At 47.2% G+C, this 16,130-nt stretch overlaps 1 protein-coding gene across 2 annotated transcripts in view; it reads right to left on the bottom strand.

Annotated features, from left to right (window-relative positions):
- NLRC5 (NLR family CARD domain containing 5) overlaps positions 1 to 16,130 on the bottom strand; it is a 74,875-nt gene that overhangs the window by 44,217 nt on the left and 14,528 nt on the right. Inside the window, exons 1-5 of one of the 2 annotated variants that reach the window (XR_012490165.2) lie at positions 10,607 to 10,744; positions 7,648 to 7,954; positions 6,774 to 6,833; positions 3,707 to 3,775; positions 825 to 2,499 (exon numbers count right to left, since the gene is read on the bottom strand). Coding sequence is in view for 1 of the 2 variants with exons in the window: in XM_019754160.3 (XP_019609719.3) it covers positions 825 to 2,499; positions 3,707 to 3,775; positions 6,774 to 6,833; positions 7,648 to 7,942 (2,099 nt within the window). In the remaining variant the exon portion in view is untranslated. Of the gene's footprint in view, positions 1 to 824; positions 2,500 to 3,706; positions 3,776 to 6,773; positions 6,834 to 7,647; positions 7,955 to 10,606; positions 10,776 to 16,130 lie in introns of those variants that run through there. The other variant, XM_019754160.3, reaches the window with a different exon arrangement.

Below are 16,130 nucleotides of genomic sequence, written 5' to 3' on the forward strand. Positions count from 1 at the left end.
TCCCAGCCTGAGATGGCATTTCCCAGCCTCCCTTGCAGCTCAGTGTGGCCATATGACTATGTTCTCACCACTTGACTAGGACTGAGCTTTAACATATTTGTTGTGTCTAATCCATGATCTCTCTTTCCCTTCCCCCAAGCTAGATCACAGACATGCCCATGACCCAACTTTGACCACGCAGCTCAAGATGCCCAAGTCGATGACAGGGCAACAATGGAAGGGACCTGCACGACCAGTTGGAGTTGAGCCCTCCCACTGACCTGGACTCTGAGTCTTCCATGAGAGTGAAATAAAATGATACATTATTTAATCCACTATACATTTGAGGGCATGGGGGGGTCTTTGTTACTGCAGTCTAGCCTTCTCTCTAGCTACCACACATATTGAGCCTTTACTGTGTACCAGGAACTGTGCTAAGAAGTGTTTTTTATGCATTATCTCATCTCATTTTTGCAACAACCCTATGAAGTAGGTATTATTATTGATTCATTTTAGGGATGAAGGAACTCAGGCTGAGAGGTTAGATAACCTGCCGGAAGTTAAAGAGCCTCTAGCAGCACAGCTTGGATCATGGGTTCCAGCCCATGACTGAGAGGACAGACTGCGAGTCGGAAGCCACGACAAGAGATCTGACAGGACCCCAGGGGTCCTGGTGAGGCATGGAGCTTCCTCACTGTGTCACAGACGAGGATGCTGAAAGGGCCTACCTGCTCTGGTATTTCTTACCCAGTCTCCCTCAGCAGGAGGCTGCCAGACTCCCTGCTCTCTCAGGAGCCCAGTTCCCTCCCTGGTCCTTCCCGCTCCTGCCCTGCCCTTTCTCTTACCTGAGATTCTCCACCTGCCCACAGCCTGCCAGGGCCTCGGGGCAGCGGGACTCCAGGGGGCAGCCCTCAAAATCCAGGTGGATAGGGGCATCCCTGTGCCCCAGGATGTTGGTGAGGGCAGCCAGGTCAGCGTAGGTCAATGGGAAATTGTGGAAGGGAAGTTGGTAGGGGAGGCTTTGGGCCATGAGACCAGCCAGCTCAGGCTCCTGGGTCTCACCCACACAGTGACATAGCTCAACAACCTTTGGTCCCGTATGCCTGCGGGTGGCCAACTTCCTCAATGCCTGAATGACGGCAGCCTGCTTAGTGCCCACCCACACCTGATCCTGCTGTGTCAGCTGGCTGAGGAAGGGATGGCAGGCGCGGGATGCCAGACCCGCCAGGAAGGTGGAGAGGTGGTCTAAGAGGCACAGTCTAGCTTTGGTCCGCAGCAGCCAGCGAGAATTGAGGGTGACATAGCGGGTGAGTGTATCTTTGTCCACCTTGGGGCTGGCCATCAGGTGCAGGGCAGCAAGAAACTCCTGCAGGCTGAGGTGGGTGAAGGCAAAGCCTTCCTCCTGGTGCCCAGGGCCTGTGCAGACGCAGAAGGAGTTCAACAGGCCGAGGGAAGTCCCGAAGGCCATGATGGATGAAGCAATGTCTTCTGTAGAGAAGATAACCTTCCCGGTCTCCAGACCCCTCAGGGCTATCTCACCGAGTCCCAGCAGGGACTCAGCATCCAGGTACCCAGAGGGGCTGAGGGCAAGCACCATCTGCACATAGTTCTGAGTCACAGTGAGCAGGAGGGCTGAGGACTGGCCTGGAGAGCTGCCTGGGAGCAGATGGTGGAGGCAGAGGCAGGCGACTCGGCACAGGGCAGGCACCGCACACATGCTCCGGAGATGTCTGTTTGCTCGCAGCTCTGCTAGGGCTGCTTCCTGGGACGGCCGGTCCTTGAAGAAGCAGCCCATGTACTTCTCCACCCGTGGCCCATCAAAACCCCACATGTGGACGGTGGCTGCCTCTGTGGGCAGGCAAGCTGGCAGCTTCCCTGGACGGGAAGTAACCATGACCCAGCAGCCGGGCAGGAGGGTCCCACGGCAGAGGCCGGAGAAGAGGGTGAGGGCTGGACCTGGGGCTTCGGGACCTACAGTCTCCTTGCTGGAATAGGGGTGGAGGGCCTCCTCCAGCCCATCAAAGATGAGCAGGACGCCATTAGCATTCTCTTCCAGGTACTGGAAGACAGCCTCGGGGCCCGCCTCAGGGCTCAGATACACATCAAAAAGGAGCTGGGGCAGCGTCAAGAGACCCGTAATCAGATTGAGGTGGCGGAATTCAAAAAGGAACAGGGCCTGGAAGCGGTCCAGCTGGCCATCAGCCCACTTCTGGCGTAGCCGGTGAGCCAGCGTGGTTTTGCCCATGCCGGCCTTCCCCAGGAGCACCATCACGCGTGAGCCCTTGTCAGCCCTCGTGTTGAAGAGGTCCCGGATACTCATGTCGGCGCCATCTTCTGCCTTGGAGCTCCCCATAATGGCCCCCTCCTGAGTGTCGAAGGGTGCTGTGGCTCGGCCCCATTGCAGGATTGGGGGGACGTAGGCCTGGTGGAAGGTGAGGGGTTGCCCTGGCCCAGAAAGCTTGCTGCTATAGTGCTGCTGGGCAGAAGTCCTCAGAAGCTGCAGGTACTGCTTGGCCAGCTCTGCAGGGGGTATGGAGATGGCATGAGGGCGTGAGGCCTCCCGGCCCCCAGATTGCCTCACCCCAGTACTGGCTGTGGGGTGTCTGTAGCCTCAGCTGTGGATGTATGAGCGGGGAGAGACAAGGGCACACAGGGGCCCTTGTGCCACCCAAATCCCTAGAAGGAATTGGTGCTACAGAAGCAGAGGTTCTGGCAGCCATTCACGCAGGGCAGTCTGAATGAGCAAGTGCGGATCATGGCTCTGTTTTATAGCAACCTGGTGATGTCAAGTTTTCCCTAAGATGAGGGAGGGGAAAAAGAGTACTTCCTCTGCAACATCTTATGGGAATAATCTCTTACTGGGATATCTGAGTGAACTGTGCCCCTCCCCAATATTTCGGTTCTGCAATGCCCCGAGAGCTAACAACCTGTAGGCCCAAGCACGGACTCATCAGAACTGTGGGTGTTGGGCCCCTATGGTGCCAGGTCCTGACATTTTAATTGCTGGCTCATTGGGAGATCTTGGGAAAGGACTGGAGCCACTGTTGGGGGACGCTGGGAGCCCCCCCGCTGGGGGGCCTGAGGCAGAGGTATATATTATAGCAATGTGAATCCTCTGACTGCCTGTGAATGCTCTGGCTATGGCCATGGGGGTTGGGACAACTGGTCGAGAACAAGGAGTCTTCTGGACAACAGGTAGAGAGGCGAGTTCTCCCCTCTTTGTCCTCTTGTCTCCTTTACTCCCCTTGGCCTGGCTGGTCTTCAGCAGCCCCTATGTGTCTCCATGGGCCCCTAAGGGCTTCTGCCTTGGCTGGGGGAGTGTCTCCCTGGTATCCTGTTCACCATTAAACTGGCCAATGAGGTCCTAGGCCTGAGGTAATGCTGGTCACCTCTCTGGGGCCCCCTTAACCCTCAGGACATGGGGTGTCGCTCGCTGTAAGAGGCTGGATGATGAAGCAGCAACCTACTGGGATACTTCTAGCTTTTTCAGCTGAGCCATCTCTGGAAAAGCCCTCTTGTGGCCTGTTACGGGAGGCCTCTCCTTGCCAGACTCAGCCCTCTCCTCCACCCACTCAGGACTTCCAATCCTTCTTTCATGGAAGCTTGGAATACAAGAGTCCCTAGGCCCTTGAAGGCTTGTTAGCAGGGGATAGAGTCCAGTATCTGTGTCCTGGCCTCCAGGCAATCCAATCCCTATGTTTGAGTCCCTCCCCACCTTGGTACCCACCTCGCTGCTGCTTCTTGTACTGCTTTGGGCGGGGTGAGGACCCACAGCTCTGATGAGGCCGCTTGAGGCCTGCAAAGAATGCAGGAAAGAGTAAGGGGTGAGGTTTGGGGCTGAGGAGGAACCCAGCACCTTTAGGGAACTCCAATCCACAAACAGGCAGCAGGCAGACAAGTGTATCCCCACTTAGGAACTGAGTGAAGACAGCTCAATGAGAAGGGCTAGAAGGGACCGGGGACCAGGACAAACAGTTTTGATTTGCTGGGGAGCTGGGTTTATAGGGTAGATGCTTTCTGTGAAAGTCTGATTTTACTGCCATGTACGCCTGAAAGAAAAAAGTCCATACATCTATAGAAATAATGGTTCTGAACCCACTGTGAACATCATACTATATTGTAAAAGACTGAAAGCTTTTCCATTAAGTTCAGGACAAGACAAGGATGCCTGCTTTCACCACAGTACCGGAAGTTCTAGCCAGAGCAATTAGGCAAGAAAAATAAATAAAAAGGAACCAGCTAGAAAGGGAGAAGTAAAGCTGCCTCTGTTTGCAGATGATAGGGTCTTATGTGTAGAAAACCCTAAAGACTCCACAAAAAGCCTCTTTTAGAACTAATAAATGAATTCAGCAAAGTAGCAGGATACAACGTTAACATGAAAAAACCAGTTGGCTGCATTTCTATACACAAATAATAAACAATCTGAAAAGGAAATTACAAAAACAATTCCATTTACAATAGCATCGAAAAGAACAAAATACTCAGGAATTAACTTAACAAAGGAGGTGAAACATCTGTACAGTGAAAACTACAAAACATTGATGAAAGAAATTAAAGAAGATATAAATAGAAACACATCCCATTTTCATGGATTAGAAGACTTAATATTGTTAAAATGTCCACACCACCCAAAGCAATCTACAGGTTCCCTGCAGATACAATCCTTTTCAGAATCCCAATGACTTTTTTTTTTTTTGCACAAATAGAAAACCCATCCTAAAATTCGTATAGCATCTCAAGCTACCTCACATAGCCAAAGCACCCTTGAAAAAGAAGAACTGAACTAGAGGACTCACACTTCCTGATTTCAAAACTTACTACAAAGTTACAGTAGTCAAAACAGTGTGTATTGGCCTAAAGACAGTCATAGAGACCAATGGAATAGAATAGAGAGCCCAGAAATAAACCTCTGCATGTGAATAATTTTTGACAAGGGTGCCAAGACCATTCAGTGAGGAAAAGACAGTGTTTTCAACAAATGGTGCTGGGAAAACTGGTATCCACATGCAAAAGAATGACGTTGAGTCCTTACCTAATTAATACCATCCATGAAAAGTAACTCAAAATGAACCAAAGATCTTAATGCAAGACCTAAAACAATAAAATTCGTAGAAGACAACATAGAACAAAAACTTTACTACATTGGATTTGGCAATGGTTTCTTGGGTAGGATACTAAAGGCACAGGTAACAAAAGAAAAAATAGACAAATTGGACTTCATGAAAATTAAAATTTTTTGTGCTGCAAAAGACACTGTCTACAGGGTAAAAAGGCAACCCACAGAACAAGAGAAAATATTTGCAAAACATATATAAGGGATTAACATCCAGAATATATAGAGAACTCCTAAAACTCAACAACAACAAAAACAAACAAGCTGATTTAAAAATGGGCAAAGGATTTGAACAGACAGTTCTCCAAAGAAGATATACAAACGGCCAATAAGCACACGAGAAGATGCTCAACATCACAAGTCACCAGGGCAACGCAAATCAAAACTGCAATGAAATACCACCTCACACCCATTAGCATGCCGACTGAAAACAAAACAAAACAAAACAAAACAAAAAACAGAAAATAGTTAAGTGTTGGCAAAGATGTGGAGAAATTGGAACCTTTGTGTATTGTTGGTAGGAATGTAAAATGGTGCAGCTGCTATGGAAAGAAGTATGTTTCAAAAAAGTAAACAATGGAACTATCTTAAGACTCTGAATTCTGAATATATACTCAAAACAATTGAAAGTAGGGTCTTGAAGAGCTATTTGTTCAGCCATGTTCATAGTAGCATTATTCACAATAGGTAAAATGTGGAAACAATCCAAGTATCTATCGGTGGATAAATATTCGAATAAGCAAAGTGTGGTATATACATACATTGGAATATTATTCAGCTTTAAAAAGGAAGAAAATTCTGACATGTTACAAGAATGAACCTTGAAGACATTACACTAAGTGAAATAAGCCAGTCACAAAATGATACCACTTATATAGGAACTTAGTCAAAAACCATAAAAACAGAAAGTAACATGGTGGTTACCAGGGGCTGGGGAGAGGGTTAAACGGGGAGTTATCGTTTAATGGGTATAGAGTTTTCAGTTTTACAAGATGAAAAGAGTTATGGAGATGGATGGTGGTGACAATTGTAGAATGTGAGTATATTTAATACTACTGAACTGTACACTTAAAAATGGTTAAGATGGGGGGGAAGGTTAAGATGGTAAATTTTATGTTCTGTGTATTTGACTATCATAAAAATAAAAGAAAGAAAAAAAAAAGTTTCTGAGAATAGAATGTGGTCCATGAATCGGTGAGGTGGTCACCATTTGATCATTGACCCCTCTGTGCTCCAACCGAAAATCAATCAGTGGCTCCCTGGGTGTCCATGGATGGCTAACCATGGACCAGTGTCAGGCCCGAGGTGTCCAAATGGTGAGGGGCCTCAGTCTAGGGGGCTGGAGCATGAGGCCCTGAGGTTTGGAGACAGGGAAGTGAAAACAAAAGGCTTCTTCAAGTGAAACCAGATAAGGGATTCTGGCAGTGTCAAGGGCTGACAATTTGGACTCTCCCAGGAGGCTCCAGGTTTGACTCCTGGGACAGGTCAAAGCCTTGAGGGGCACAGAGGGGGAGCTGGGAGCCATGGTGAGGGGCAGGGGACATGTGCAAATGGGTCAGGGGATGAGGAGGATGGCTTGTGGGAAATGGCTGTGACCAACCACCAACAGCCTCCTCTGCGTTTGACGTGGGGACTTGGCATACCCACCACCCGCCTCCTGCTCCCCAACCCCCGGCCTCACCTTGGTGGAGCTGAGATTCAGGTTGGCGTTCTTCCCCAGCTGCCAAATGACTGGGAAGCTCTGAAAAAGAGGGGAGAGTATAATATGCTGTGGGAGTGTGGTAGGATTTCCTGGGACCAGCTCTGGCCTGACGTGACTCAGGGCTCATTCCGCAGGGTGGGTCCCCAGCAAGGGAAAAGTAAAGTTTACACTCAGCGATCTGTGGAGGGCACAAGTGGTGGTGAGCCATGAAGGCAGCTGGAGGCAGAAATCTGGGTGTGTGTAGGTTTGTGCATGTACATATATGTGTGTGCACATATGTTTATACATGCGTACACAGGTGCGTGGTTTGTGCACATGCACGCACCTGTGTATACACACGTGTGTAGACGGTGAACCCACTGCATTTCCTGCACGCTGCCTGGGGCAGAGTTGCTGAGCAAGTTTTCACTGCTTCCCCACAGCGCTGTGTAAACACAAGGAACCCAAGAAACGCCCGCTGAACCAAATTGATTCAATCTGTCTGCCCACCAGTAGAGGTCAGAGGGCTCTCCCTGTGACCGCTTCTGACCACATTGCAAGAAGACACCTCTTGGGTATTATGGGCTATTTGGAATTTCCTGGCTGGAAGGAGTCGCTTGGTCCTTTCTCTCCACGCATCCTGCCTCTCTAGGCAACTGGGGTGATACCAGGTGGAAAGAGTCCTCCAAGTCCCCAGTGGATTTGGTGGCATTAGGGAATTTGCTTTGGGAAGTGTCCAGAAACAGGGACTTTTGTTGCTACTTGGCCACACTGTCTCTGTGTGATTTAGGTCGGTCCCGGCCTTTCCTGGACCTCTGGCTCCTCACACACGGCCTCTAGCAGGCTGCTTCGCCCCTCTCATGCCTGCCCTTACCGTCTCCACGGCCCCAAGTGCTCAGCAGTAACACCTCCAGCTCGAGCGGCACGTCCAGCTCCATGCACACACAGTGGATGAACTCCTGCCACGTGGCCGAACCTTGGCTGTGCAGTTTCTTGAGTTGTAGGATGACCTTCTGTGTGAGGTCTAGGGCTGCATTCCCGCAGCCCAGGTCCACGTTGGGGAGGAAGAACTTCACCTTGGCACTCAGCCATTCTGGGTCTTTGCTGAGAAGCCCCACGAGCAAACCCCACAGGTTCTTCTTACCCAGCTGGAGGCTAATGGGGTCCATGAGGAGCCGGACCTGCAGGGACAGGGTAGGGAGGTGAGCTGGGAAACAGGTGAGCTAGGGAACAGGTGAGCTGGGGGGCAGGTGAACTGGAGACAGGTGAGCTAGGGACAAATGAGCTGGGAGGCAGGTAAGCTGGGGGATGGTGAGCTGGGGGACAGGTGAACTTGAGGACAGGTGAGTAGGGGGACAAGTCAGCTGGGAGAAGCCAAGGGGAGCAGTCAAGAACACACCCTCCACATCTGAGGGGCAGAGACTAGGCAGACAAGTGGCCTCTCTGTGGAGTGGGATCAATGCCTTTGCCCAGGGATCAGTCCCAGAGATTAACCTCCCTCTTCTGTATCTACATCCCCCACCCCCCAAACTGTGTCTGTATCCTGGCTCTGGAATGGTCCAGTCCATTCCCTGTAGATGGTGTCCTGAGGATGCTTTCTTCATTCTTGTTTCCATGGACCCTTTTGTGATGTTCTTCGTCTGAGCTAAGCTCATGGCAGAGACAAGTTATCCCCCAAATCTGTTCTCCCCTTCTTCCTTACTACTACTAGAACCCCTGAATGTTCTCTGGTCACCTGGAACAGACTCTATTTCTCAGCCTACCTTGCAGTTAGATGTAGCCATGTAATTAAGTTTTGGGCAATGGGATGTACGTGGAAGTCTTGTATATTCTTATTTCTTTCTTCCTGTTGGCTGGAATGCCAATATGATGGCTGAACCTTGGGTAGCCATATTGGATCATGAGGTGGAAGCCAGTGCTGAGGAAGGTGGAGGGTGAAGCTTTCCGCCTGCTCTGGACGCTCTTTGAACTTCTATTAAGTGACAAGGAAATACACTTCTATTCTGTTTAAACCACTGTTATTTAGGGCTTTCTGATAATCACAGTGAAATCTAATCCTAGCTAATGCAAACCTTCTCTCCTCTCTCTAAGCAAATTCTCCCCTCTAAACTGGAACTCTCAAACAACTTGCTGGTGGGAATACCAATATAAGGCACTGAGATAGCAAAAGCCTAAAAAGTATGTGGTCCCTTTGATTTAGCAATTACATTTAAAGGAGTCTAGCCTTAGGAAACAATCATAGATGTACATAAAAATTTTAATTACAAAGCTGTGCCCTGAAAGAATATAATAGTTAAAAATTGGAAGCAACTTAAATGTCCAGCAATTGAAGATTAGTTAACTAATTGGTTGTCAGACAGTGGAATATGCTATAATATTTCCAAATGTACTTTCTGGTATTATTTTCTTAATAATAGTAGCAAACACTCAGAAATCACTTACTATGTGTTAGGCACTGTTATAAATGCTTTATGTATCTCATCTAATCTTGACACATCCAGAGACCCCCATTTTTAACTTTAAAAAGGCTGGGAGGCCCACTAGGAGCCAGTCTTACTAACTCCCAGAGGCTGGGGCAAGGACAATGTGTCCTGGGGTTCAGACCCCAGCTGCTCCCTTGTCTCCAAATAGAAACCTACTGTATATGTGTCCCCACTCCCCTCTGGTCATCCCTCCCCAACTGGAGCTTTAGAATTCATGAAACAAGCTCACAACCATAGGGTAGGCAGGGATCACCATCCCTACTGAACAGATGGAAAGACTAAGGCCCAGTAAGGGTAAAGGGTGTGCCCAAGGTCATACTGCAAATCCATGGCAGAGCCAGGCTCAAAACTGAAATTTCTTCGCCTGAGCCAGTAAATTTCCTTAGAAGCCTAGATGATGCCAGATAAGGCTAAGTCCCTGAACTTTGTGTGATCTTGGCAAGAGGATGTGGCCATGGCCTGGGGCACAGCTTCTTTTCTGGGGTATAGTGTCCAAAGTCCATGCTGCCCATTAAGAAATCATTGGTGCTCTATCCCCTTGGGGTAAAACATCAAGCTCTTTAAGGATAAACATCCTGGGAGGAAAGACACATTGTGTCATTATCGAGACTTCTGTGGGAAGCAGCCTTGGAGGCAGCGACTAGCCTCCCCAGAGTCAGGAGACTAGCATTCCTGTCCCAGCTCTGTAACTGAGTCTCATGTATTCTCTTTGGCCTCTTTCTAGGCCCTTCGGAGGACTGCACTTCCCTGCCCCCTTGAAATTGGAAATGGCCACGAAACTTGCTTTGGCCAATGAAATATGCTAAAGCATGACCTGTGTCTTGTCTGTGTAGAAGTTTTAAAAGCAAATGTGTGATTCACCCTGCGTTCTCTTCCTCTACCACAGGTACCAGCAGTACTCCAGATCTTGGCTGCCTTTTTAGACTGGGTCCAGGAAAGAAGATAATGGGGAACAGGGGTCCCAGCTGATTCACAATAGGCAAGAAGTAGGAGCAGGAAATAAACTTTGTTGTGATAAGACATTGGGACTTTGGAGGTTGTTACTGCAGCATAAACTAGTCTAGTCTAGCCAATAAACTCATAGTATGACCTTGAGCAAGTCTCTTCTCTTTCTGGGTCTTGGTCACACCACCTACGAAATGGATAGATTAGATGCCGTCTCAGGCCCTTGCTGATTTTCTACATCCGATGATTTTCACTCTCATGCTGAATGCTGGCTAAGGGTAGGTCTGTCGTGTTGGCAGCAGTCTAATGGGGTAAATCTGGATAGGAAACAGTCTTGGCAGGATGAGGTGGAGTGAAGGAGGAATGAGAGGGAAAGAGAGGAGGCAAAGGGCAAAGATCACCTACTTGGCTTCCTGGTTCATCATAGATGCTCTAGGGTGTCTCTGGAGAGGGTCTCATGGGTACCTGGGCCACGTCCTGTGCCTTGAGCTGGATTTGCAGGTTGTTTCCATAGGGCAGGCTGTTAAGGAGAGAGGAGAAGGGTGCTCTCCCACTGTTCCACGATCCAGGAATGCTGCAAAAAAGCCACCAGCCCTTACTCCTGCCTCCAGAGACATGTCTGGGGACATCTGACCCAGACACGGTCCCCTTGCCTTGACGCACAGATCCTGTTCGTCCCCGACCCCACCTCTTTCTGTCCCCTGGACAGCGCACTGCTCAATCCTCTCTGGGGTCACCTCCTACCACACCTGGCCCAGAGGAGGCCCCTCTCCCTCTTACAACTTGAATATTCACTTTACAGTGACTTGTGGTGTTACAGTGTGCTCTTCAAATCCGGCTGACTTATTACAGCTTATTTACTAGGATGAAAAATGGTATTATCTTCACCGCAGATGCCAACTTCCTTTCCCAACACAACGCCAGAAAGGGTAGGATTTGCAAACTTCTTTCTTAATACATTATGAAGTGGGTTTTAACCAAGTGAGAGGAAACATTCTTCTTAATAAGAAAACCCAGAGGCATCAATCACTGCCTCACCAAGAGCACAATAAAAGGACACTCTGGTACAAGTGCCTGCGGAACACAGCTTTAGACCGCTTGCCCGACAAGACGGAATGAACAAGAAAATAAGATGGCTAAAACGTACATGGAAGAAAAAGAAAGGCCAAAGATCAGTGTGCGCACTGACTGTGTCTCTATGAAGTGTGAGGAGAGTAACTACAGAGTTCCAGAACTTTAGCTACATCCACCTAAGTAGGGCACATTCTAATATAACAGAGAAAAGTACTGCAGTTAGAAATCAGAAAAAAATAGTCTTGTTGAGGAGGTACTGGGGGTACTAAATGATATATTTTTAAACAAATTGTCAAACAAAATTGTCAAGCAAAAATTCTAACAGAAGGAATGAAGAGAGGCATGAGCAAGCCCTTCCGCTCTACCCCCTACCCCACCCCCCCCCGCCAATTTATATGTTGAAGCCTAAATCCCCAGTGTCATGGTATTTGAAGATGAGGTCTTTGGGAGGTAATTAGGTGAGGAGGGTGGCGCTCTCATGTTGCATTTAGCTTCAGAAAACTTGATAAAATTATAACAGTCGTTTAGAGAAAAAAAGGGCAGCTATGATAAGTGTTCATGCGCCTTAAATATTTCATAATAAACATTTTAAGTTCGAATTAGCTAAAAGAAAAAAACAAAGGCAATTATACCAAAGACTGTTTGTTGGGTGGTGCAAGCAATAATAGCGAGGCTTCCAAACATTAAGCATATTATAAAGTGACTGTCATTAGAAGTTTATGGTACTAGATTATAAATAGAAAAATCAACCCAAGGAATGGAAAAGAGTTCAAATTATCTTCACACTCACTTAAAAGTCACCACTTAATCAATGGTATTGAGAGAAAAAATATGGAAAAATACATAGCATTAAAACACATAGGAATACATGTGTTTGAAATTTAAAGAATTGTTTTTAATTAAGAAATTAACATTTTCTGTATGAGCAAATTAAAAGTACAACCAGATACCATTTCCCACTCATATTGAATGGCTACAGTGATAAAGAAGACAAAACAAGCACTGACGAAGACATGGAGGAATAAGAACTTTATACACTGCTGGTGGGAATGTAAAACGTGCAGCTTCGCTGAAAAACAGTTTGGCAATTCCTTAAAATGTTAAACATAGAGTCATATAACCCAGCAATTCCACTCCTAGGCCTGTACCCAAGAGAAACGAAAATGTACATCCACACAGAAATGTGTATGCAAATGTTCATTATTCATAAGAGCCAGAAAGCAAAAACAATCCAAATATCCAAAAACTCATGAATGGATAAACAAAATATGGAAGATCTACACAATGGAATACGATTCAGCAATGAAAAGAAGAAACTACTAATACATATGGCAACATAGATTAACCACAAAAACATTATGCTAAGTGAAAAAACTCCAAAGTATACTAGCAAGTAAATTCAAATTTTAAAAGCTATGGCACATATATGTGGTCTGACAAGTTCGCGAACTAGTTGCAACGATATTGCTCACCATTTTTTACATCAGAGAGCTTATTCATAATGCACTTGTACCAACTGGACAAACAGTTAACCAAGTTTACTATTTGGAAGTGCTGAAAAGGCTGCGTGAAAAAGTTAGATGACGTGAACTTTTCGCCAACAATTCATCATGACAATGCACCAGCTCACACAGCACTGTCTGTGAGGGAGTTTTTAGCCAGTAAACAAATAACTGTATTGGAGCACCCTCCCTACTCAGCTGATCTGGCCCCCAATGACTTCTTTCTTTACCTGAAGATAAAGGAAATATTGAAAGGAAGACATTTTGATGACATTCAGGACATCAAGGGTGATACGAGGACAGCTCTGATGGCCATTCCAGAAAAAGAGTTCCAAAATTGCTTTGAAGGGTGGACTAGGTGCTGGTATCAGTGCATAGCTTCCGAAGGGGGTACTTTGAAGGTGACCCTAGTGATATTCAGCAATGAGGTAGGTAGCACCTTTTCTAGGATGAGTTTGCGAACTTAATTGTCAGGCCTCGTACGAGGAAAGACTGAGTTGTGGGGCTTCAAGGACAGCTGGAGGCACAGCTGCTGTGTGGAGCTGCCTCATGTGTAGCCTACAGGAAGGCACCATTGTTCGTGTTTTGAACCCTCTCCCAAAGGACCAAATCTGACACAGCATTGGTCTGGTAAAATCCGCACATGTGCACCACCTTGGTGATGCCCTGGGTCTCCGCCCCACCCAGCTAGTGCTGCTTCGCTGCAATACTCTCAGCTCCTGGGTGGCCGGCCCTGCCCCACAAGCTGCAGAAGCCTTTTACAGCAACGACTGACCCAAGGTGGCCTAGGGAACTTCTGGTGGTGGGCAGTCAGCCCCAGCTGGCGCTGCAGCCTCTCTTTAGTGGCTGTCAGAGATCTGCCAGAGTGAGGCAAGTGGTGACTGACTCAGGGCATCTTGTGAAGTGGTCACAAGCTGGGCACTGGTGCAAGAACTGAATCTTCATTAACCATGCCCCCTGACTCCCTGAGACCCCACCCCTCCCAGCTGGTGCTACGTCACCTAGGGCACTCTCAACACTGGGTCAACCATCTGGCCTGTGCACCCAGGAAAGCTCTTTCAGCGACTGAGTCTCATGGACAGCCGTCAGGTGGGAACAGGCTTAGGGAGGCCTTAGGCCTTTTGCTAAGCTGGGCCAGGCTCAATACTTCTGGCAGCTGGCACCAGTTCATAGCAAGGCTACCCCACATGCCTCCAGGTCCAGCACAGGCAGCAACCAACCACATATAGCTTTGTAGCTCCTACCAGGTAGCCCAGGGCTAGTCACAGGCAAGGCTGAAATTGGCCTGCACAGCAACCCTTCCTAAGAGGCACCAGAAGCAACACACCCAGAGGTTGGCTTCAGAACATACCAGAGCACTACCCCATTAGCCCTACAAGCGGCACACCCAAAAGATGGTCTTAACAGACACAAGAGCCCACTGGGGCGAATCCTCCTCTGAGAAGTCAGCCCCAACACAGCAGCTCACACACTGTGGGCATAGCCAATCTTCATAGTCAGTCAGCCTGAGAGTCAATCCAACCCACTGGCATGCCAAAAGCAATCAGGGCTCAACTACAACCCGAGAATACACACAAAACACTCAAGGGACACTCCTGGAGCACACACACAGGTGATCAGGAAGACGGCGCCATTGGACCACACAGGACACATATTGCATAAGGCCATCCAGCAAAGACTGAGAGACATAGGAGATCTACTTAATACATAGAAACAAACATAGAGAGGCAGCCAGAATGAGGAAACAAAGAAATATGTCCCAAATAAAAGAACAGGAGAAAACTACAGAAAAAAAAACACTAAACGAAATGGAGGTAACCAACTTACTAGAGACAGAGTTTAAAACTCTGGTTATAAGAATGCTTACGGAGGTGTGGACAGGTGGCTCAGTTGGTTAGAATGTGAGCTCTGGGCAACGGGGCTGCCAGTTTGATTCCCACATGGGCCAGTGAGCTGTGCCCTCTGCAACTAGAATGAAGTCAATGAGCTGCCGCTCAGCTCCCGGGTGGCCAGATGGCTCAGTAGGTTGGAGCGTGGGCTCTTAACCACAAGGCTGCTGGTTTGACTCCTTGACTCCCGCAAGGGATGCTGGGCTGCGCCCCCTATAACTAAGATTGAACATGGCACCTTGAGCTGAGCTGCCGCTGAGCTCCCGGACGGCTCAGTTGGTTGGAGTGCATCTTCTCAACCACAAGGTTGCCGGTTCAACTCCCGCAAAGGGTGGTGGGCTGCGCCCCCTGCAACTAACAGCAGCAACTGGACCTGGAGCTGAGCTGCACCCTCCACAACTAAGATTGAAAGGACAACAACTTGACTTGGAAAAGTCATGGAAGTACACACTGTTCCCCAATAAAGTCCTGTTCCCCTTCCCCAATAAAATCTCTTAAAAAACACACCAGAGAGTCCCAAACAAAATAAACCCGAACAGACCCACACCAAGACACATTATAATTAAAATGGCAAAGGTTAAAGACAAAGAGAGAATCCTAAAAGCAACAAGAGAAAAACAGCTAGTTACTCACAAGGGCGCTCCCATAAGACTATCAGCTGATTTCTCAACAGAAACTTTGTAGGCCAGAAGGCACTGGCAGAAAATATTCAGTGATGAAAAACAAGGGCCTACAACCAAGACTACTCTACCCAACAAAGCTATCATTTAAAATTAAAGGAGAAATAAAGAACTGGGTGAGAAAGGTGAAGGGATTAAGAAGTACAAATTGGTAGTTACAAAAGAGTGATGGGGATGCATTAAATGTAATTAATGTAACAAAGTACATTAAAGTATGGGGAATATAGTCAATATTGTAAAAACTATGTTTAGTGTCAGATGGGTACTAGACTTATTGGGGGGATCACTTAATAAATTATATAAATGTCTAACCACTACACTGAACACCTGAAACTAATATAAAATAATATTGAAAGTCAACTATAATTTAAAAAAATAGTCATAGGGATATAAAGTACAACATAGGCAATAAAGTAAAAAATATTGTAATAACTATGTACAGTGTCAGATGGGTGATAGACTTATTGGGTTATCACTTTGTGAGGTCTATAAATGTCTAATTACTGTGTTGTTTTGTATACCTGAAATTAATAATAAAAAATACTTTGATTACTGAAAAACAAAACAACAACAAAAAACCCCAAACCCCCATATCTCTTGTTCATATTTATTTGGTGTATCCAACAAAGAATGAGAGAGACATTCTCAGTCACTGTGCTTCTATCAGTTTCTCCATGCATAGCTAGCACTTTTTGATTTACATATAGCTCTTGAGATTCATGTTATTCAGATGCATGGTTTCATTATGATTCTACAGAAAACAAGAGCCCAGAGCTGCCGCTAA

Source organism: Rhinolophus sinicus, chromosome 8, assembly GCF_057876585.1.
Source record: "Rhinolophus sinicus isolate RSI-liver-muscle chromosome 8, RSI-T2T, whole genome shotgun sequence".
In the NCBI taxonomy this organism is placed as follows: domain Eukaryota; kingdom Metazoa; phylum Chordata; class Mammalia; order Chiroptera; family Rhinolophidae; genus Rhinolophus; species Rhinolophus sinicus.